This window comes from Cannabis sativa, unplaced genomic scaffold, assembly GCF_029168945.1.
Source record: "Cannabis sativa cultivar Pink pepper isolate KNU-18-1 unplaced genomic scaffold, ASM2916894v1 Contig2, whole genome shotgun sequence".
In the NCBI taxonomy this organism is placed as follows: Eukaryota; Viridiplantae; Streptophyta; class Magnoliopsida; order Rosales; family Cannabaceae; genus Cannabis; species Cannabis sativa.
The window spans coordinates 1,223,534-1,245,376 of NW_026870038.1; the positions used below are offsets into that span (position 1 = coordinate 1,223,534).

The 21,843-nt window shown below is 29.4% G+C and overlaps 6 protein-coding genes across 6 annotated transcripts; 2 read left to right on the forward strand and 4 right to left on the reverse strand.

Moving 5' to 3' along the window:
* Positions 1–817: 817 nt before the first annotated feature.
* Positions 818–1,788, forward strand: LOC133033030 (uncharacterized). Its single transcript, XM_061107560.1, has 2 exons — positions 818–965; positions 1,053–1,788. Exons 1-2 carry the CDS (start codon positions 948–950, stop codon positions 1,506–1,508), a joined length of 474 nt encoding a protein of 157 aa, XP_060963543.1. The 5' UTR covers positions 818–947; the 3' UTR covers positions 1,509–1,788.
* Positions 1,789–1,945: 157 nt separating this feature from the next.
* LOC133033025 (uncharacterized) lies at positions 1,946–2,716 on the reverse strand. The gene is made up of 2 exons (XM_061107555.1): positions 2,422–2,716; positions 1,946–2,324 (listed from the first exon to the last, which is right to left on the reverse strand). The coding sequence occupies exons 1-2, from the start codon at positions 2,703–2,705 to the stop codon at positions 2,138–2,140; spliced, it is 471 nt and encodes a 156-aa protein (XP_060963538.1). The 5' UTR covers positions 2,706–2,716; the 3' UTR covers positions 1,946–2,137.
* A 2,447-nt stretch (positions 2,717–5,163) lies between these two features.
* LOC133033050 (uncharacterized) lies at positions 5,164–7,683 on the reverse strand. Its single transcript, XM_061107591.1, has 2 exons — positions 6,902–7,683; positions 5,164–6,169 (listed from the first exon to the last, which is right to left on the reverse strand). The coding sequence occupies exons 1-2, from the start codon at positions 7,196–7,198 to the stop codon at positions 5,240–5,242; spliced, it is 1,227 nt and encodes a 408-aa protein (XP_060963574.1). The 5' UTR covers positions 7,199–7,683; the 3' UTR covers positions 5,164–5,239.
* A 2,329-nt stretch (positions 7,684–10,012) lies between these two features.
* On the reverse strand, positions 10,013–10,657 carry LOC133033026 (protein RESPONSE TO LOW SULFUR 4-like). The gene has a single exon (XM_061107556.1). It carries the CDS (start codon positions 10,491–10,493, stop codon positions 10,170–10,172), a length of 324 nt encoding a protein of 107 aa, XP_060963539.1. The 5' UTR covers positions 10,494–10,657; the 3' UTR covers positions 10,013–10,169.
* A 1,898-nt stretch (positions 10,658–12,555) lies between these two features.
* LOC115717359 (serine/threonine-protein kinase STN8, chloroplastic) lies at positions 12,556–15,771 on the forward strand. Its single transcript, XM_030646328.2, has 4 exons — positions 12,556–13,250; positions 14,006–14,179; positions 14,265–14,669; positions 15,222–15,771. Exons 1-4 carry the CDS (start codon positions 12,666–12,668, stop codon positions 15,573–15,575), a joined length of 1,518 nt encoding a protein of 505 aa, XP_030502188.2. The 5' UTR covers positions 12,556–12,665; the 3' UTR covers positions 15,576–15,771.
* A 2,168-nt stretch (positions 15,772–17,939) lies between these two features.
* On the reverse strand, positions 17,940–18,527 carry LOC133033040 (protein RESPONSE TO LOW SULFUR 4-like). The gene has a single exon (XM_061107575.1). It carries the CDS (start codon positions 18,452–18,454, stop codon positions 18,137–18,139), a length of 318 nt encoding a protein of 105 aa, XP_060963558.1. The 5' UTR covers positions 18,455–18,527; the 3' UTR covers positions 17,940–18,136.
* Between the last annotated feature and the right edge of the window lie 3,316 nt (positions 18,528–21,843).

Below are 21,843 nucleotides of genomic sequence, written 5' to 3' on the forward strand. Positions count from 1 at the left end.
GAAAAGGCAATTGTGGATGCTCGTCGCTGCCCACAAGAATCATACAGTGAGATACCATCAATTTTATACATGATGCAAATATCAAACCCAGGTAATAAAATACTTCATCAACATAAAGTACTAATATGCTATATAGGAATTTATACTATAAACTAATTGGTTACTTTTGAAACAGGAACAATCACAGACCTAGTAACAGATGAAGATAACAAATTCAAATATCTATACTTTGCAGTAGGTGCTTCAATAAAAGGTTGGCAACACTGTACACCAATTATAGTCACAGATGGAACCTTTTTGACAAACCAACATGGAGGCACTTTGTTGATAGCAAGTGCACAAAATGCAAATAGACATATATTCCCACTTGCATTTGCAGTAGTAGATTCCGAAAATGACAGCTCTTGGGAATGGTTTCTTCACAAAATAAAGGAAACTTATGGCGAAAGAGAAGGTCAATGCATCGTATCGATAGACATGAGAGTATACTAAAAGCGAAAAGAGACCTTTCCGTATATAATGCATGGGGTATGTTGTTACCATTTGATGAAGAATATAAAAATGAAATTCAAAAAAGGAGGTGATGAGCTCAAGATTGCATTTAATAAAGTGCATCTAAAGCTTACAACATAGAAGATTTTGAAAAGAGCATGCAAGACTTGGACAATATAGATGTAAGAATAAGAGATTACTTGGTGAATGAAATTGGTGTCGAAAAGTGGACAAGACTATATGGCATGAACAGGAGATACAAAACAATGACATCAAATATTGCCGAATCAACCAATGCAACCTTGAAAGCAAGAAGAGACCTACCCATCGCAACTCTACTAGAATGCCTACATTCATTGGTGCAAAGATGGTATTGGGAAAACAAGAATAGAGCCCAAAAAACTACAACAACACTGGCAAAAATACCTGAAAAAACATTAAAGAAACAAAGAGATATGAGTTTAAAGTACAAGGTAATTATGTATACAGAAAAATAAAAATTGCTTACAAACATATTTACTCTGTTGTAAACTTAATAATCGTTTACTTGATTAATACAGGTTGAAACAGCAAACCTTCTGGTATACCAAGTACACGACAACAACAGATCTCACATAGTAAACTTGGAGAATAAAACATGCAGCTGCCAACGATTTGAATATGATGAAATGCCTTGCTCTCATGCAATGGCTGTACTAAGCAAAAGGAACCTGTCTTGCTACAAATATTGCTCATACTACTACACGAAAGAAGCTTTTATGGCAACATATGAAGACAGTATACTCCCATTAGGTGAGGCAACATCATGGAATATACCAGATTTAATAAGAAATATTGTAGTCCTCCCACCTAAACATAAGAGAGCTGCCGGAAGACCAAAGAAACAACGATACAAAAATGGACTTGAAGCAAAAGCACAAGTGGTATGCGGTCAATGTCACCAGAGAGGACACAACAAAAGATCATGTAAAAATGACCCAGTACTAAAACCACCAAGAAAAAGAAAAAGATCATAAAATCCTGAGGTAAAATGAATAAATGTTGGTAAGCATCAAACATGGTTACTAAATAGACAGTATACAAAAACAATTTACAATGATAATTGTTAGTTGATAAAGCTTTTCAATGTATTAATACAAACTTTTAATAAAATGATTACAATTCGCTTAGATTCAAGTAAGTTTTTTTTTTCCTCCTCTATATATGAACAGTTACCAAATATATGAACAGTTACTAACTGTAATTTATTTACAACCATTTTAAAGGTTAATAAACCATCACATTGGTTTATATCACTTAGAAAAGGTATACGAAATGTCATTGGTTTATAAGATCAAACAAAATTAAACAAAAATCACATAAAAAATGCCGTAACACTAAAACTAAATTCTAAATCCAAAAAATTAACATATTGTCTCACAGAAATACATAACATAAAAACTGCAAAACATACTGTGCCAGTAAACCAAAAGGTTACTTCAAAATTAAAATAGGCAAGAGTCTCCTAAAATATTACTGTTCCAAACAGTTTCTTAAACAAACACAAACATAAACCTAAAAACAAAACAACATGACATAAAAATACACATAAAGTTCAAAAAAAAATGTAAACTAGGTTTCCAACATGTTGTTCTATTACATAAAACTATGGCATCCTTCCTGGATGCTCCGAAGTAGACTCGTACCCACCCAACTCCTTCTTCTTTGCATGAACAAACAGATCAACACACAACTTCTTCCGAGTGAATGCAATGTCCAACTTCTTAGGAATCTTATCAATCAATCCATGCATGAAGAAATGAGCATACTTTATGATAAAAACACCACAATCACTACATCACAAAAATAAACCCATAGCAATTGTCAGATAACAAAAAATAAACAATAACATAGAATCATAAATATAAAAAAAAAAACAAAGATAGTTACCTATCCTCTTGTTGTGGCAAATTATCAACCACGACAATATCAAACGCATCAGTATCTTTTTTACCTTGCCAGTGCTTACTACTCCTGTCAATATCTTTTCTCCCCTCATAGAAATTAACATGTGACAGTAAGATAGGAATTATTACAGCAAATGCACGAACAAAACTCTCTGAGTTGTTCTTGTACCTCCCAAACCTCATAGAATTCAACACTTTTAAGCATCTCATCTTAATGTCAAGAATACACAATATCCAATGAGCAAGAACAATCACGTTAACAGGCATTAGTACGAAATCAAGCTCGGCAAATTTGGTGGTTTATTGCATAACATATAAAAACCCGCTATGTATGCAAAATGGCCTTAGAATCCTTCTTAACCGAATCAACATTTTCACCACTTGCAACAAACTCATTATATAATTCAAAAATTTGAGAAGCAAAGAAGCAATCAGTAGTATTACCAGAAATTTTCACAGACTGGTCATACTTTAACTTCTTTCTCAAATAGTAGAAACAAACATCAATATGCTGCAATAAACATAAAACAATCCAAAGTTATAAACAAATATACAGAAAAAGTATACAATAAACAAAAAAATATATAATAACACACTAACCGAGCATGACAAGTTCTTCCCAACAAGAAGCAAATCATAGAACCACATCTTATCATCAATTTGACAAACCACAAAATCCAATGGAACCTTAAGCTTCCTATGACATTCTTTAAACTTCTTCACTTTGTTTTTATCATTAAACCCAATCTTAAACCACTGATCAAAAGATTTAGCTTGCACATCATCAATCACATTGAAAAAGCCAAATCCAAAAGCACATGATCCAGGACGTCCACCTTTTGGTTTACCAATACTACCTGAACCAAATTCTGTGGCATACGGACTGTTGTATACAGAACTAGGTTTCCTCTCTATTTCCAACTGTAGGAGTTTCTTCCTCCAATTTTATAGACTTTCCCTAGCATTCAAAACAATTACAAACAAATAAAAAAAAAAGTAAGTGAAAAGAAAAAAAAAATAAACTACCAAATAACATAAACAAAATAAAAATAAACCTTTTTCAAACTGTCTTCATAGGAAACCAAATGATCATTAACAACCTCCATGGTAGATACAGAAAAGCTTTCTTGAGAACCATGCTTCTTCTCAACACCAACAACATCAGTATTAAAATATCATGCAAAAAAAAAACAAAAAATATGTAAACATAGTAAACCAAAAATCAATACTCACAACATAATCAAGAATTAAAAAAAAAAAAAAGTAAACAAACCTTGTCCAACCCATAGGTAGATAAAACATCAGCATTTGTTGCCTCTAATTTATTTAAAGACTTATCCTAAAAACAAAAAATAAAAATAATTAAACATGACAAAATGATTCAAAATATAAAATAAACTAAATAAACAAAAAAGTATACAGTAAACAAAAAATGACAAACCTTTTTAACGCTTCCCTCATAGGCATCAATCTTTTCATTTATAATCTCCAAAGCTGACACGGTTGATACTATCCTCGTTGCCTTGACTATCAAACAACTTTCCCTTACTACAAACACCTTCAACATCATTTACACTTGCATCTACATCAACTGCTCTGCCCTCAACATTATCTTTATTACTCCCATCTCGCAACATCTTTTGCTTCTTCAAATATTCTTTCCCTCAACATTGTCTTTATTTGTCCCATCCGAACCAATAGCTTTAACAAGATCACCACCCCCCAAACCCCGTAAATATACAAAACAAACATAAAAAACATTTGACAAGAGACAACAACCAACATAGTAACAAATCATCTAAAGAATGAAAAAACTAAAAAATAAATAAACTTGCCTGGTCATCACCACCATCATCTTCATCCTCCTTAGATTTTTTAACAACATCCTTAAATAGGCCATGATCATCAACAACCTCGTTCTTCATCATTCAATTTATCAAGATTCTTTTTTCTTCAAGAAACCAATCAGTTTACTAGAAATAAAACTCATAATATCAAATGAAGGAGCATCATAATTAAAAACCTACAAAAAAAAAAAAAAACCCATTAAACAATAAAAACATTAATAACATAAATAAAAAATATTCAAAAAACAAAAAATATTCAATAAACAAAAAACAATATACTAGTTTACAAAACAATAATAACACTCGAGTATATTGAATATTCTCATCGAGTCCAACAGTTTCAATTGCATCTTGACTTTTCACATCAAAAACTTCAACATCATTTAAATCATCATTCTTGCAACAAAAAAAAAAAAACCAACAAAATCAAAATAACATATGAAAAAACAAAGAAACATCTAATAAACTAATAAAATAAACATAATCAAACCTTGCCATCGCTCTCATCAGGACTATCATTTCCATCTTTAGAAATTTTTGCATTTTCAATAGCTTCCTTCAACTCATTAAACTTCAATTCCATAAAAACCAAGCCTTCACCGATCTTCGAGTCAATATACGACCGAAGACTTAACTGCAACTCCTTGAATCTACCCTCCAACACATTATTCAATACTTCAATAGACTCATCAGTCTTCTTTTGCCTAGAAATAAACTCCTTCATCTTACGCATCACACCATCGACATCAAAACCACCAGTAAACTCCTTCTGTACACCAGAAGATCCAACTCTATCAACATTAAACTTTGAGAATGGAACATCATCAAAGTCATCATCTGACTCTTCTCGGCCAATAAACTCCATTCCGCAAGCACCAATAAACCTTTTATTTCATCTTCAGTAGGCACAATATGTTTTCCTTTCAGCTAGCAAAACAAGAAAAAATAATTAGTTTACAAAATATAATAAAAACAACAAATAAACAATTTACAAAATATAAAAAATACCTTATTTGAAGATAGAACTTTCTTCTCAACTTCACTTGAATTAGGATTTCCAATACTCTTCCATCTACAAAACCTATATGGTTTACCAGAATCATAGGAACAAAACTTTGCCTTCAAGCACAAAGGAATGGTTTCATACAACCAAACCAAAAATGCAAAAGGTAAACCAGGAAGTTTATAAGATCGAGGACCCTTTTCCAAATGTTTCCCTTTAACCTTAGCAAGAGGCTTAGCAACACCTTTTCCCTTCATAACACCCCTCGTACCAATCTTTAAATTGTGCAAAGTTAATTCAAACACTGGTATACCCCATGGAAAACTACCATACTCATCAACCCCAATTATGTTCAAAATCTCAACAGGAACTTTTTTTGAGTAAACACTACTAATCAAACAATTAGTAACAAGGTACAAAACAGCCATCTTCACAGCATACTCATCTGACTTGAAATCACTATACATAAACCTATGCTCAACAGCACTAACAGTCACTGTCTGATCACAAAAATATCGATCAACAAAAGCATTTTCTCTGTGTGTATACTTACTCAAATCGGCATCACCAACACACAGTAAACCAGAAACAACAGCAAACTCAGCTAAACTGAATCTGAAATTCTCATCACCAAACTTAAACCACATTTCTTTTTCATTTTTCTGATATACCTCCCTATGTAAGGCATTATGAACTAATTGAGACTGAAAACCAACAGGATGGCTATCCAAAAAATAACCAAAACAAGTATCACGAAACAACTTACGTTGATCTTTAGTCAACTTGGAATTAATATTTTTGACAACAATGTTATCCTGATTAGGGAATAACATCACTTTTCCCTGAATCTTTTCACCAGGCTTGAAATATAAATCCCATTCCTGTAAAAAAAATGATATACAAAGAAATCCACACATTAAACTAAAAATAAGCATAAATAAACAACTTCACAGATACAATAATCATTTAAATTTGTAAACCAATACTTTCCACTGTAAACAAAAAAAAAAATACACATCAATACCTAAAAACTATAATAAACCATAAACATACAAAAATAAACCAGTAAGCTTAAACATAAACCTAAATAAACAAAATCGAAAAAAAATTAACAAATAAACTAAAAAATCAATAACAATAACCTAAAAATAAATAATCAAACCCTATAATAAACAAAAACAGAAAATATATTTGTAAGCCAAAACTTTCAATAGTAAACAAGAAAAATACCCATCAAAAATCTAAAACCCAAAAATAAACAAAATAAACAAACTAAAACAAAATAAACTTAAACATAACCTAAATAAACAAAATCGAAACAAATTAACAAATAAACCAAAAAAACACATAAACAGTAACCTAAAAACAAATAATCAAACCTAAAATCAACAAAATATATTACAAACATCATGAAAAATAACAAAATAAAAACAACACCCAAAAACCCACAAATAAAAACCGACTACAATATAAACCAAAAAAAATATTACAAACAAACATCAAAAACATTTAAAAAAATAAAACAATAAACTATAAAATCTAAAAATAAATTAAACCCCTAAAAATCGTAAACCCAATACAACCAAATAAAAAATTAAAAATCATAAAAATACCTTCAAATCATTACGAACTTCAACCTCCAAGTCTTCACTATCATAATCCTCAGGCAAATCTTCAGCAACTTGCTTCATCTTTTTCACATTTCGAACATCTTCTTTCTTCACTTTATCAACAACTCTTTTTCTCTTTTGCAATGCCGAGCCACGGCTACCATCCGATGATCCACCAGAACCACCAGAACGATCAGAATCATCACGATCTCCATCATCGGAGACATTTTCCATTTTCTTCTTATCAGCAGCTACCTTTACAGAATGCGAAGGAGAAATTGAGGAACGAGTTTTAACCATTTTTTAGGTTTACAGATGATAATAACAAGGCAATAAACGAAAATGATGCACTCAAACTCTCTTGCTAATACAAAAATAAACCACCCCAAGAAGAAGAAACCCTAACCCCTATACTCTGTATAAAACGAAAACAGAGAAAAGAAAAGCTCAAGATGAATATTTATAAAAACAAACTTACTTTCCTTTTATACAAACACTTAAAAAACCATAAAAATGGTAAAATAGAATATAAAAATAAAAAAAAAATGATTACAATCCTCTAAAACCGTCCATAATTTGAATTACACATGCAAAAAAAGTGGCGCGTGAACAGTTGCACACTGCAACATGGAAGACGTGCAGGACGTGATGTGATGACGTCATCACACATCACACGTCCCATCCAGTTATTTAAAAAAAAAAAAAAAATGAATTAAATTAAAAACGGTATAAAAAACGGTACATTAACATATATAAATGACAGCACCATATTTTTGTAAAAAGAATGCAATTAAAGTACTGGAGTGTAAATTTTCCAATATTAAAAGCAAATTTACAACAATTTTTAATTAATATGGCCAAACTCCAATAATTTATTACTTTCTTGATATTTACATACTCAAAGTTGGAAGCTGTCCAACTTAAAAAAATGATTAAACCTTTGTAACTTTGTTTAATCAAATCTAAACATTTAATATCATTGGATAGATTTTGATTATATTATTATAGCTGAACATCGTGGGCCAAATGTACAAACATTTCAAATTACCATTAATTTCCATTGGCCAAAGTCTAACAATAATGGAATTGCTATTTTTTAAAACAATATATTTTAGAATAAATATGATTTTTGCCTTGAAATTGGTCCTGAGAATATATAGGCCTAAAACGAATTAGAATTTAAGACCCTCAAATATATATAAAAAAAATATTAAAAAAAAGTATTATGAATTTGAAACTTGGATATTATGTAATATGTCATACACTTCAACTAACTAAGTTATAACTATTTGTTGTTTACAATATACTTAATTTTACTTAAATAAAAATGTAATGAAATTTTTTATTTTTTATTTTGAGCCTCCGAAAAGTGTGGGCCCGAGGCACAGGCTTAGCCTGCCTATGCCTAGAGTCGACCCTGCCTGAACCATGACCCACATAGAGGTGAGGCGAGAGGGAGCAGTCGCTCCTGAAAAAAAATTGGGATAAAAATATAATATTAACTTTGGCATGATAGTTAAGTTATCTTGGACATATTATAGAGATGAAGTGTTCAAATCCTAACAAAAATATGTTTATTTTTAATATTTAGTTTATTTTTACCCCCTCACACACACAAACAAAAAGTATGCTCCCTCAACTTTAATTTTGGGTCAGTCACTATCTTGAACTATAATCTTTGTAGAGTTTTTTTTTTAAAAATTTTTCCTGTTGCAAAATTTACCCTGAACTATGCAAATCGTTACAAATATTCCCCTCCAATTACATGCTGCTTATTTTTAAAATAATTTGATTATATGACTATGCGTTACAAGTATAATTGCACTAAAATGACTTATTTAATAACTCTAAATTATCTAAAATCTATTTTATTGGCATTAAACATATGAATAATAGCTCTAAAAATGCACACATACTCTCATAATTAGACTATTATTTATGTATTTATTTTTCGTCTGGAATTTCAAACTGTGCTAAATTAATGTTATATTAGTGTTATATCAATAAATTATTTAAATAAATGACCAGAACCCAACTACAAAATAATAATTTTTATAATTAGAAGAAATTTCGCAACAGATACTACAAAAGTATAATAATCATAATTCTAGAAATAAATTTTATTTATTTTATATTTTAATATATTATAGAACATATAGCACTGCACCAATTCAAAATAATTTACTCATAAAATAATTTTTCAGTTTTCAACCAATGATCCATAAAAGTCTATTATCATATCTTTTGAACAACATTTAACGCAAACTATTGAATGGATTAATTCAAGGTCAAAGTCGTAATTTCCTGTCCTTAAGTTCAAAACGACCCATTTAATCTAATTGAATTGGTCTGGATTTTGGTTATAATTATTAAAAAAAAAAACAATTAATTAATTATTAAATATAATTATTTTTCGTTAATTAGGTGGTGATACCATTTTTGTTTTTTAATTTTTTAATTATAAAATAAAAGTAGAGTTTTCATTTTTAAAAATTTTGTTACAAAAGTGTCTTGCAATTTATTTTTAATTTTATTTAAGTTAAATTTTAGTACGGTAATATTAATTAAAAAAGTTGTTTAAAAATTTGTTGTAAGTAATTTTTTTTACTATTTTTAAAAAGGATCATGTTTTTGGTTAATAATATTTCACTTTTTTTTTTTTTAATAAAGAATATTTTTACTTTTTAAATTAAAAAATAATTTGTAAATGAATTAAAAAAGATAATATGACATTAATTATAAGTATTATTATTTAAAAGTGGGTAAATACCATTTTGGACCTTGTGTTTTGCAAAAGTTACAGATTGGACCCTGTGTTTTGTTAAATGACAAAATGGACCCTGTATTTTCTAAAATAGTAAAAATAGGACCCTGAACTTTTTTTCTTAATACAACCAACTTGAAGACAATGCTTAATATGAACAGATACAAAAAAATGTAAACAGTTTTGTCATAGCACTTTTAGATCGGATTATAATTAAACTTTATTTTGACAAAAAATCAATTCAGGGTCCTATTTGTACTATTTTAAAAAATACAGGGTCCATTTTGTCATTTAACAAAACACAGGATCCAATTGGTAACTTTTGCAAGGGTCCAAAATGGTATTTACCCTTTAAAAGTCAAATCGTTTCTTTTACAAAATTCAGATTTTACATATACAATTTACAGAAGAAGAAGTAAATTATAATCAAAAATCAAACTAAGGCGAATAACGAGAGAGGGTCTTCGAAAACGAACGGCTCAGATTATTCCACGTTTCAATTCAAGATCAGAGAGAGATCGAAATAGAGGCAGCTTGAAGGAGCTGTTGAGCGCGTGAGAGTTGATTAAGGAGGGAGACGATCTTCACGTGGTCAGCACGCGCCTGATCAACAGCCTCAGCTTCGAGCTCCCCGAGCTGAGAACAGAGTCTCTCCTCTGCTTCTTCGGCGATCCGGAGTCGCTGCCAAGCTTTGAGTAGCTCGTTCCTCATCTCCTCCTCTCTCTCGCGGCTCTGTCTCAGCTCTTGTTCCAGTTCCTCGTTCCTCTTCTTAAGCGTAGTGGAAATCTGGTCTTCGAAGGAGGACTTATCAGTTGGCTTGGTCACCGCCATTGTTGTCTTCTTCTTCTTCTTCTTGAATTTTGTTAAACTGAAAATTATGTATGGTTTATTGTGTGAGTTGTGGTAATGAATAAGGTAGGTTTTTATAGGGCCAAAAAAGTAAGGGTGTCCAGGTTCAATGAATCTAGCTGCACACGATTTTTTTGCAATTTCGTTTCCTGACGTATTTGCTTCTTATGTTATTAAATATAAATGAAAAAAATAAAAATAAAAAAATAATGGAAATAAATTATAGACTAATTTCCTCTTGAATTTTCACATTTGTTAATTTTTTTAATTGTTGAAATTATTGAATTTAAGTATTTTTATTAGATTTAAAGATTATTAAAAATTTAAGAAGCACAAGCTTATTTAATGCCTTGTATTGAGCCGTATTGTATTGTATTATATTGAATGTGATTATATATCATATTTTTATATAATACTATATTAAATTTTAATTTATACTAAAATATTATATAGATGAAGCTCATACAATTCAATACCACATATAATTTTACATAAAAATATTTCATAAAATACAATTTAATATAATACTATACAATACAATACGATGTAATACGGCGTACCAAACGAACCCTTACGAGTATGATTTAGTAGATATCAAATTAAGGACATGATTTAATATATGGACAATCGTCACATTTGTAAAATTAAATGAAATTGGACAGAAGTTCTTAAATCTAATAATTTCAACATTTCAGTAAAATTTTTAACAACTTGAAAAATTTTAAAAATATGATTTGATATATGTCAAAATTCATGTGGTAAAATTATATTTCAATTTTCTTCTTATGTTTAGTTTTCGAAATAAATTATACGACATTGTGCTCAAAATAAATAAATAAATATATTTTAAGACAGTCTTCAATAAAGAACCGTTGCTAATAAGAACTTTTTAGTAAGTTATACTTATTTAAGGCTAAGGTTTAAATTTTAGAGAATTTTACACTAGGGTTGATAAAATTTAAATATTTTATTAAATAAGTGATTGTTTTTTCTTACATTGCTTGGTACGTAATTAATTAAATTTTATTGTAAATTATTTTTTATTTTTATAGAAAAAATTATAAGACATCTTACATAATTAAAATATAAAAAAATTTACATAATAGATTAAAAATTTAAAAAAATTACAAAAAAATACTTTAACACATCATTTTTATTTTTTATTTTTACACTTTGAACTTTTTACACTTGTTATTATTACATTACACACTTTCATATTACAAAAAAAAAAAAAAAAATCAAAATTATAACTATTTTGAATAGGGGTGTACATAAAACCGCTCAAACCGCCCGCACCGCAAAAAAAATGCGGTTTGAAATTCTTCGCGGTGCGGTTGCGGTTTGAATTTTTCTCAAACCGCGCGGTGCGGTGCGGTTTGCGGTTTTGAATTATTAAACCGCGATTCAAACCGCACCGCACCGCATGTTTTAAAATTTCAATTTTTATATTAGTTTAATTAAGCCCATACATATGAGCTCAACCCAAGCCCATAAATCTTAGGGCAAAATCCATAACTCTTCACAAACCCTCTTTTCTTAGCAACAAACCCAAGCTCATACATGTGTATTGAAATTTGGAGTTGTAAGTTTGTGTTTGTTTTATTTTTAATCTATTGTTGAAAGTATGTTAGTTGTACATTTATATTGTTGTTGAAACTTTAAAAAGATTATTGACTTATTATTATTGTTATAACTTTTATTAATCTCAAGTTTGTTGTATTTTCTTGAGTGTTTTGGAATAATTATATTAATGATAGTTTAATTATTTTATTATAATTTTTTTTAAAAAAATTTGATAGTTCAAACCGCATAAACCGCAAAAACCGCACCGCACCGCATCCTTTTTTGCGGTGCGGTTTTTGCGGTTTTTTAGCATCGCGGTGCGGGTGCGGTTTGGAAAATTGGAAAAACCGCATGTGAGGGTTGGTTTGAAAAAATGGTTAGAAACCGCACCACCCGCACCGCGAACACCCCTAATTTTGAATATTGAAATTTTAGAATTTCCCAATATATATATATATTTTTGTTGGATAAAAGTAGAATGAACGTGGTCCACTCTTTACGTTAAGTTACCTTATCTATTCTATACTATCAAATTGTTATTTGTGCACAAAACTTTGCCATGCTCAACCCCAACCTAACCAACCATCATCCATGGCCATGACCATGAGCTTACCATCTCCAACCTCAACCACACTCAAACATAATAACACCAACAACTTTTGCTTCTTCCCAAACACTACAACAAACCATCTCACTTTCATCAAGAATAATAATTATAACAACAACTTAACCTTAAGGTGCAAATGCAATGCATTATTTGGAGTTGGAGATATCCCTCAACAATTGGAAGAGGTTCTCCATTTGGATTTGGACCAAACTTACTATTACTTGGAATTAGAGAGGATTACAAAGGATTTGTCAGAAACTCAAAAATGGGGTTTTGTTGTTTTTGCTGGAATCATTTGGATTTACTTGACTGCAAGGCCTGGTGTGCTTTTGGGTGCCATTGATTCTTACCTTCTTGCTCCTCTTCAATTGGGTTTCAATAGTTTGATTGGGAGAAGAAATTTGAAGAGGACTGATTTTGTTGTGGGTGAGAAATTGGGTGAAGGGTCTTTTGGGGTTGTTTATGCTGGTGCTGTTGTACCTAAAAATGTTACTCTTGAACAAAAGAGGGGTAAAGCTAAAACAAACAGGTTGGATAGTAGGTTCAAGGAAAAAGTCATTCTTAAAATGGTAACTAGTTCTATATTTCTCTATACTTAATCTTAATCAATTCATTTTATTCAAATTTCTTGCATTTTATGGATATTGTGTGTTGTTGTTCGTTTGTTTGGAAGTAACTGTATATTTACTATGTAGCGTAATTATTAGGGTGGTAAAAATACAAAATGTGTTGGATATGAGGTGTAACTAATCTATATTTCTATATACTTGATTTCAAATAATTATGACCTTGATTTCTCAATGGACTTTTAAAGTTGAAATTTTTAATAGTTATGTCCAATTACTGAAATTTCTTGCAACTGTTGTATTGGAACTTTTAGAGTTTATTTAGTATTTGTTTGCATTTCAACCAATGTTTAGTTTTGGTTGGAGAGAAATGATAACATTAGAATAAAATTTAAAATGAATAAAAAGAAAAAAGTTTGACAAAAATTTATTCTTTATTTTATCTTGCATTGAAATGGAATAGTCTTTCCGAATAGTCATAGTAGAAAGTGATATTTCAATACTTTAAAATGCAATCTGAAATAAAAATTGATTATTTTTCATTCATTACTTCAAACCGAACGCAACCTTAATTCCTATTTCGGGTTTATTACAATCCATCAAAACAATTTTTTCCCTGATTTCTCAGTCTAGTTGAAATTTCTTGCTACTGGGTAGTGTTGGGATTTTTGGAGTTTATTTATTGTTTATTTTAACTACATATCCAAATAGGAATTGTGAATTGTTTTGTGTTATTTCTTATTAGTGAGAATTTGCAGGTAAAAGTTGGAGTGAAAGGGGCTGATGAGTGTGCTGATTTTGAAGAATGGTTTAACTATAGACTCTCAAGAGCAGCACCTGAAACATGTGCTGAATTTCTTGGCAGTTTTGTTTCTGACAAAACCAATTCTCAGTTCACAAAAGGTGGGAAATGGCTTGTTTGGAAATTTGAGGTACATTCTTCCATGGTACACAATTTTCCTTTCTTTTTTTTTACTCATAGGCTAAATGATAATATATTTACCATTTACCAAACAGGGTGATCAAAGTCTGTTGGATTACATGAGGGAGAGAAACTTTCCATTCAACTTAGAATCTGTCATGTTTGGACAAGTTTTGCAAGGAGTGGACTCAGTAAAACGCAGTGCATTGATAATCAAGCAAATTATGCGTCAAATTATTACTTCCTTAAAGAAAATCCATGACACCGGCATTGTTCATCGCGATGTAAAGCCAGCTAACTTAGTGGTAACGAAACGAGGACAGATTAAGCTCATAGATTTCGGCGCTGCAACAGATCTTAGAATAGGCAAAAACTATGTCCCTAATCGCGGCCTGCTTGATCCTGATTATTGTCCTCCTGAGTTATATGTCATGCCGGAGGAGACACCGAGTCCTCCTCCTGAGCCTATTGCAGCCTTACTTTCTCCTTTTCTTTGGCAGGTATTGTGATTTCGTAACCATTAAAAGCATAAATAGGTATTTGTGAGAGAGTCTCATATTACTGATGCGTGAAAAGATAATAGAATATATAAAATGAATAAGCTACTCCTCTCATTGCCAATTAGTTTTGAGATGGAACTTCATTCATCTTATTCCAAATTCTAATATGGTATAAGAGCAAAAACAAACAAATAAAAACCGATCGAAGTAGAATAGTAATAATAAAAAAACAGCTTATAATCGAGTTGTGGTGAGCAAATAAAATAGCTACCATCTTCAAAGGATATTAGAGAGTCCCATATTTTCATTCACCTTATCCCAAATACTAACAGTATTTTCTGGTAATTTTTGTTTGACTTCTTAGAAATCATTAGTAATTTTACCCTCCAAAATACGACGAGTATCATATTCACAATAAATGTGATAGTTGTCGAGGGTAAAATTACTAATTATGTAATAGTTCAGAGAAAATATTTAACATCGATAATAGTTCACCAGACATATTTTTCTAATTAAACTGAGTTGTTAATGCTTTTTATCATACTTTTGCAGCTGAATAGTCCTGATCTGTTTGATATGTACTCTGCTGGAATTGTACTGATGCAAATGGCAGTACCAACATTAAGGTCATCAGCTGGCTTAAAGAACTTCAATTCCGAGCTAAAAACATTCAACTATGATTTAATCCGATGGAGAGAATACACTCGTCGATTGCCTGATTTAACGATTCTTGATCTTGATTCGGGTCGAGGTTGGGATCTAGCAACAAAACTAATCTCCGAAAGAGGAGGATACCTTAAAAGAGGGCGATTATCGGCTTCTGCTGCATTGAGGCATCCTTATTTCTTGTTGGGTGGTGATCAAGCAGCTGCTGTTCTTTCAAAGTTGAGCTTTAGCAAAGACTGAATATGATATGGTACATTATTACATTACATTGCATATATACATAAATTATACACTTTTCAATTCTTTAATTAATTATTGTAGCTCTTGCATATGTGATTTCAAGAGATCAAAGTGTACTTTTGAGTTCAGCTAATAAATATATAATGGAAAATAGCTGATGAAAGCTTTGATAATATAGTGAGGAAATTTAAACTAACTTTGAGTATGTTTTTCTTTTGTAATTTGCAGTACTAAATTCATTGAGTTGTTCCTTATTGATAATTCTTAATTTCCACAACTTAAACAGTAATATTGCTATCATATTTATAAGCTTGTATTGTATTATACTATAGTGTGTTAGTAAATTTTTTCTTTGATACATTTCTTATTGTTATGGAATCAGGCCAGTCTTGAAAATATATGGGATTTGAACCCATGATTTTGAATATTATGCCAAACACTTCAGCTAACTAACCTATGGATATTTGTAGTTTATAATACACTTAAATTTTATTAAAATAAAAGCTTAATAAATTTTTTTATTTTTTTTTTATTTTGGGCTTCCGAAAATGTGGGCCATTGACACAGACTTAGCCCGCCTATGTATGGAATTGACCAAAATTGTCTTGTGAATCACCAAGTTTTGAATAATGTGGATCTTGAGTGAACCACATCGATAGTTTGACTTTGCTAGGCTGCTTGTACTGGTTTTTATTACAGTACCAAGAAAATAGTAATCACTCCATACTATATCAACTAAATTTTGATTTGGGTAGCCATTATTTTGAAAAGTTAAAAGTTAAATTATTTTAAAGATAAAAGATATTATAAAATTTTAATTTTTCTTAATCATAAATCATTCCATACAAAATAATTCATAAGCATAGACAAATTTAAACACTTAAATTTATAGGTTAGTTCGCCCACCATACACAACTTTAAATTTGTATATGTGACGATAATAAAGTTTAAACTTTTTATTGTATATTCTTTTTATATAATATATATTTAAATATTTGTACAAGTTTTAGATTTAATATTAGGCTAATTAGTAATTTTTCCCTTTGAACTTTGACATGTATTAAATCGTGCCCCCTGAATTTTTTTGGCCGTTAAAAATTCCTCCTGAACTATTGAGATTGTTAAATTTAAGGACTTTTGTTTAATTTTAGTAAAAAAAATTTAACATAGATGAAAGTTCAAGGGGCATGATTTAGTACATATCAAAGTTTGAGGGGCATGATTTGGTAGATATCAAAGTCTAGGGAGCATGGTTTAGTACATAAACAATCACTGAAACAGTAAAATTGAATGAAATTAGACAAAAGTCCTTAAATTTAACAATCTCAATAGTTCGAGTGAATTTTTAACGGCAAAAAAAGTTCAAGAGGCACGATTTACTACATGTCAAAGTTTAGGGACAAAATTTACTAATTAGCCTTAATATTATGGCTATTTATGGTAAAGTATATGGATTACAGAATTATTAATTAATAAATATGACTAAAATAAATAATTACTTTCTTAATATTTACAACTCAAAGCTCAGCCGTCCACATTAAGAAAAGGTTATATTTTTATTTAATCTAATTTAAAAATTTAGTATCATTTTGATTATTGTTTTTACAGACGAACATGGTGGGTCAAATGTACAAATTTCAAAATAAAAAATTAAGAGTTTCCATTGGCCAAAGTCCAACAATAATGGAAATTACATTTTGTATATTTTTTATTATTTTTTGGAGCAAATTTTTATTTTTATTTATATTTTTAGAGGAACCTAAAAATAGGGGTATCTATGCATTTGTTTATGTTTGCAAGTTCTAATTTCAAATTTTTTTGGATGATATTTTACAATATTTTAAAGGATAGTTGCGACGAAATGCTTTAATATTTATATTTGTTATACATATAATCTTAATAAAATAAAGTGGCGATAAAAACATCTTATCTTACGATTAAACACATATGATCTTAATAAAAAAAATAACAGCAAAAGTACCTTATTTTGTTATAATTATATCTTTTTTTAGTTGTTAAGTGTCAATTAGGTCGATATAGGACTAAAAATGCGTACACTTTGTCTAAACTTCTCAAAAACCCTGAAAATAACATTTCAATTTTTAACCAATGATCCATAAAAGTCTATCATTATGGCATGAATTGGCTGGTAAGTAAGGACCAAAATTCAAGGTCAAATATCAAATTTGCACGTAATGTGATTTTGGCTACAATTCATTTTCTTCATCTTCACATTCAACCAACTAATAATAATACTCTTAATTAATTAATTATTATATATAAATTATAATCAATATTTCTCGTTAATTAATTACTGAAATTTGTAATATATATAATCTGATAACATTACTAAACATTAATTAATTAAAAGAAAATAAAAAAGACATATAGTTTCTTATTTTACAAAATTCAGATTTTACATACAATTTACAGAAGAAAAAAGCTCTTGTAAATTATACAAATCATTAATCAAAAATCAAACTAATAAAGAGAATAACGAGGGCCTTTAAAAACAAACGGCTCAGATTATTCCACGTGTCAAGATCATATGATCATCATCATCAGAGAGAGATCGAAATGGAGGCAGCTTGAAGGAGCTGTTGAGCGCGTGAGAGTTGATTAACGAGGGAGACGATCTTCGCGTGGTCAGCACGCGCCTGATCGACGGCTTCAGCTTCGAGCTCGCCGAGCTGAGAACAGAGCATTTCCTCGGCGTCTTCAGCTATCCGAAGCCGCTGCCAAGTTTTGAGAAGCTCGTTCCTCATCTCCTCCTCTCTCTCGCGGCTCCGGCTCAGCTCTTGTTCCAGCTCCTGGTTCCTCTTCATGAGCGAAGTCTGGTCTTCGAAGGACTCATTATTAGTTGGCTTGGTCACCGCCATTGTTATGTTCTTCTTCTTCTTCTTCTTCTTGAATTTTGTTAAGTGAAAATTATGTGTGGTTAATTATTGGTTGAATTAAGAGGGATTTTTATAGGGCTAAAAAGTAAAGGGTGTCCAGGTTCAATGAATCTACACAGAGACCATCTTTATGCAATTTCGTTTCCTGACGTATTGGCTTCGCTTATTAAATAAAAAGAATAATAATATAAATTATATTTCTATTTTTGTATAAATGCTATTTGGTGCTTGTACACGTGTCGATGTTTAATTTGTTGTTCGGTAACTTCAATAGACTAATGAATCATATGCTATCGATATTATTAGTTATAATTCCATGAAATATTAATTTTTTTTTTTAAAAAAATTATATTTTTACGTTTAATTATTATGATTTTTTATAAAAACAAAACGAAAATAATAAAAAAATTATTTAAAAGTAATAGGAAAATAACATCCAATCAACATCAAAATAATAACTAAAAATAACTATAGATAACAAAAAATTAACAACAAAGTAACAAGAGTACAACATAAAAAGACAGTATTTTTTGTAAATAAAATCATAAAAATCACAAAAATATTTAAAATTTCGTACAACCGTATTTTTGTAAAAAAATTTATTCTTTTTGTGTATTTGTAAAATAATCCCCTATTATTAATTAAAGGGTAAATAGCGGCATAAGTACCTAAAATTATTAAATTAAATATAGAGCCTATATAAGATCAAGATTTTAGATCATTTGGTCTGGACGAAAACATGTAGCATCAATTACTTATAATTTTTTTTCTTAATAAATTTAAAATAGAGTTAATGCAGCTTACAAACTCAAAAATTTGAGTACTTATGCCACTATTTATCCTTCAATAAAAGAGAAATGTGATTGTCATATCGTTATTAGTATAATTAATTATTAGGTGCCATATAATTTAATATAATAACATTTAAACATAAGTATTTACACCGTAAATTACAAGAGAAAAGTAACAAATAGTAAATTGAATTATATAGTTTAATTTCTAAGATGGGAATAAAATAGAGGAATATTCTCTATATTCTTGTGTAATTTAATCAAGTCCCATGCATGACGTATATGCTTTTAAAATAGAGGAGTTTTTCTAATGAATTTTTATTTATATTTAATATTTATATAGTGTATTACCACTACCACATTATTATTTTATTTTAGAAAAAATACTGTTTGGCAAAATAATCTGAATAATAAGTTTTTTATCACTCATTTATAATAATATTAACTTACCCTGATTTTTATCTTTGTTTATTAATTATTAATATATATATTTTCTTATTATGTGGTTGAGGTCATCGTCTATAATTAGGTTTTCTTTTATGGGAATACAATTTTGAGTTTGACAAAATAGCAAATGTACTCATTTGTCAAATAATGAAGAAATCTCAAAATTTCTAGAAATTATGAAATTAAAAACAAAGTTTTTAGAAATTATTTGATTATTTCAAACTTATTTTGCTAAAAGTCTTTTTTTTCACTAAATTTTTTCAATTTTTTTTTTATTTGTATATTTAAAAGCAATTTTTTGTATTTATACAAAAGTACATGGAGTAATTTTAATCGCAACCCAAATTTACATTACAACTCATACATTAATGAGTAACTTAAATCGTCAAAATAGAAAAAAAGTTAAAAATAATAGTATATGAAATGATTAAAAAACAAACTTACTAAAATCAAAATCATAAAAAAATGGCACAAATAGTTATTCATACTTTATTTATTTATTTATTAATTATTGAAGCAAGTAGTGATCAATATTAATTCATAATATTTTAGTAAAATATAATAATTGAAAAAAATTATTTGGAGGGTCACCCTATATACCCTACGTACGTGCCATCTTTGCCATACCATAATATCTAGTTTTGGAAGCTTTCTCAAGTTGCCTTTTTTAGTCTCTTTCATGAAGATATTTATTTATTTATATTCTTTTCTTATATAATGAAGATATTTTTATATTATACTTACAAGCAATTCGGCCAATTTTTCAACTCTTTCTATTTCATCAATTTAAGTATAAGAAAAGTAATAACCAGACTATTTCTCATGAAATATTGAGAACATGATATGAATTAGTTGTTGGGTATCAATTTAAGTCCCACATCGGAAGAATAGATAATAGATAAGAGCTGCCTAAATATAAGTGTTTCACGTACTCTGGTCTTCTGAAAATGTGCCAAAAACAAAACCGTGAAGGGTTAAACTAAAAACAGAAATATCATATTAATGTGTGGCTGCCCGAAAAGTGGAAGAGCGGGGTACAACATTAGTGAATATAACCTCATTGATTTTCTTTTTCTTCTTCAAGATATGTGTCTAAATTTGATAAATCACACGACACTTGTAGATAATTGAGACATTTCCTAAAAAACAAATTGAATTTCATTTTGTACATAGTATCCATAAATCATTTTTAGTCAAATTGTTGGTACAATATAAATAGTAATCAATATTTACATTATAATATTAAAAGATTACACCGTTACAACAAGATAGTATCTTAAAAAATGAATAAACCGGGATGTGGCTAAAAGAATACTCATAAAAGTATCTTTACCAGTACACCATATGGTCAAACTGTTAGGGTTTATAAAACACTCAAGAAATATATAAATCACAGATCTAAACATATTCCTAAAATTGCTTTAATATAGAAAATCCTAAATCATAAATATATAAAACCTTTATTAAATTAAAGAAGAAGATGATAAAAGATGAGCGGAAACACTAACCTGAAGCCATTGTTGGAGATTGCAGAGAAGGTTTTGATCTTCTAAGAATACTATTTTCTTAGGTATTTTCTCTGATGGAGAAGGAGAGAATACAGAAATTCTAGGGTTTCTTGGGGACCACTAGACTCATCTTAGAATGAGTTTTGGGTATTTATAATTTGGCCCCTCAACAAATTGTAAATTAACTTATGTTATCTACACATTATTTTTAAGACAATTTAATATCCTTTTGATACCCATAATATAATTGGTCACTTAATTTTGTATCACACTTTATAATAGAATATACATTATACATATGTGCCCACAACAGGATTTTAATCCAACACAAACAACCATTCTTTTACTTCTTTGTCTATTTTTTTTTTTTTAATTTTAATTTTTAATATAATACACGAACTGTATTTTTCAAAATTCAGGGGTGTTACTGTTTTGTATAAAAAAAATATTTGAATAACATTTAGAAATAGGTCATTAATTCATTACTACTAATTAATCCCAAAAAACGACATAATAATTAAGAGTAACATAATATTCTGCCAATATTGTAATTTGTATCATGTACAAGCTATAGTTGATCTAACGACAAGTCGTTTTTTCTATTCATAGCTAGGTAACACCTATA

What these genes read in the sequence shown, in the direction of transcription:
- LOC133033025 (XM_061107555.1), bottom strand. Translation starts at nt 2,705, where the DNA reads ATGCCTGTTAACGTGATTGTTCTTGCTCATTGGATATTGTGTATTCTT. An exon ending in TTGCCACAACAAGAGGATAG is followed by an intron (nt 2,325 to 2,421) that starts GTAACTATCTTT and finishes TTTGTGATGTAG; the next exon opens with TGATTGTGGTGTTTTTATCA.
- LOC133033050 (XM_061107591.1), bottom strand. Translation starts at nt 7,198, where the DNA reads ATGGTTAAAACTCGTTCCTCAATTTCTCCTTCGCATTCTGTAAAGGTA. An exon ending in AAGTTCGTAATGATTTGAAG is followed by an intron (nt 6,170 to 6,901) that starts GTATTTTTATGA and finishes TTTTTTTTACAG; the next exon opens with GAATGGGATTTATATTTCAA.
- LOC133033026 (XM_061107556.1), bottom strand. Translation starts at nt 10,493, where the DNA reads ATGGCGGTGACCAAGCCAACTGATAAGTCCTCCTTCGAAGACCAGATT.
- LOC115717359 (XM_030646328.2), top strand. Translation starts at nt 12,666, where the DNA reads ATGGCCATGACCATGAGCTTACCATCTCCAACCTCAACCACACTCAAA. An exon ending in AAAAAGTCATTCTTAAAATG is followed by an intron (nt 13,251 to 14,005) that starts GTAACTAGTTCT and finishes GAGAATTTGCAG; the next exon opens with GTAAAAGTTGGAGTGAAAGG. An exon ending in TTTCTCCTTTTCTTTGGCAG is followed by an intron (nt 14,670 to 15,221) that starts GTATTGTGATTT and finishes ATACTTTTGCAG; the next exon opens with CTGAATAGTCCTGATCTGTT.
- LOC133033040 (XM_061107575.1), bottom strand. Translation starts at nt 18,454, where the DNA reads ATGGCGGTGACCAAGCCAACTAATAATGAGTCCTTCGAAGACCAGACT.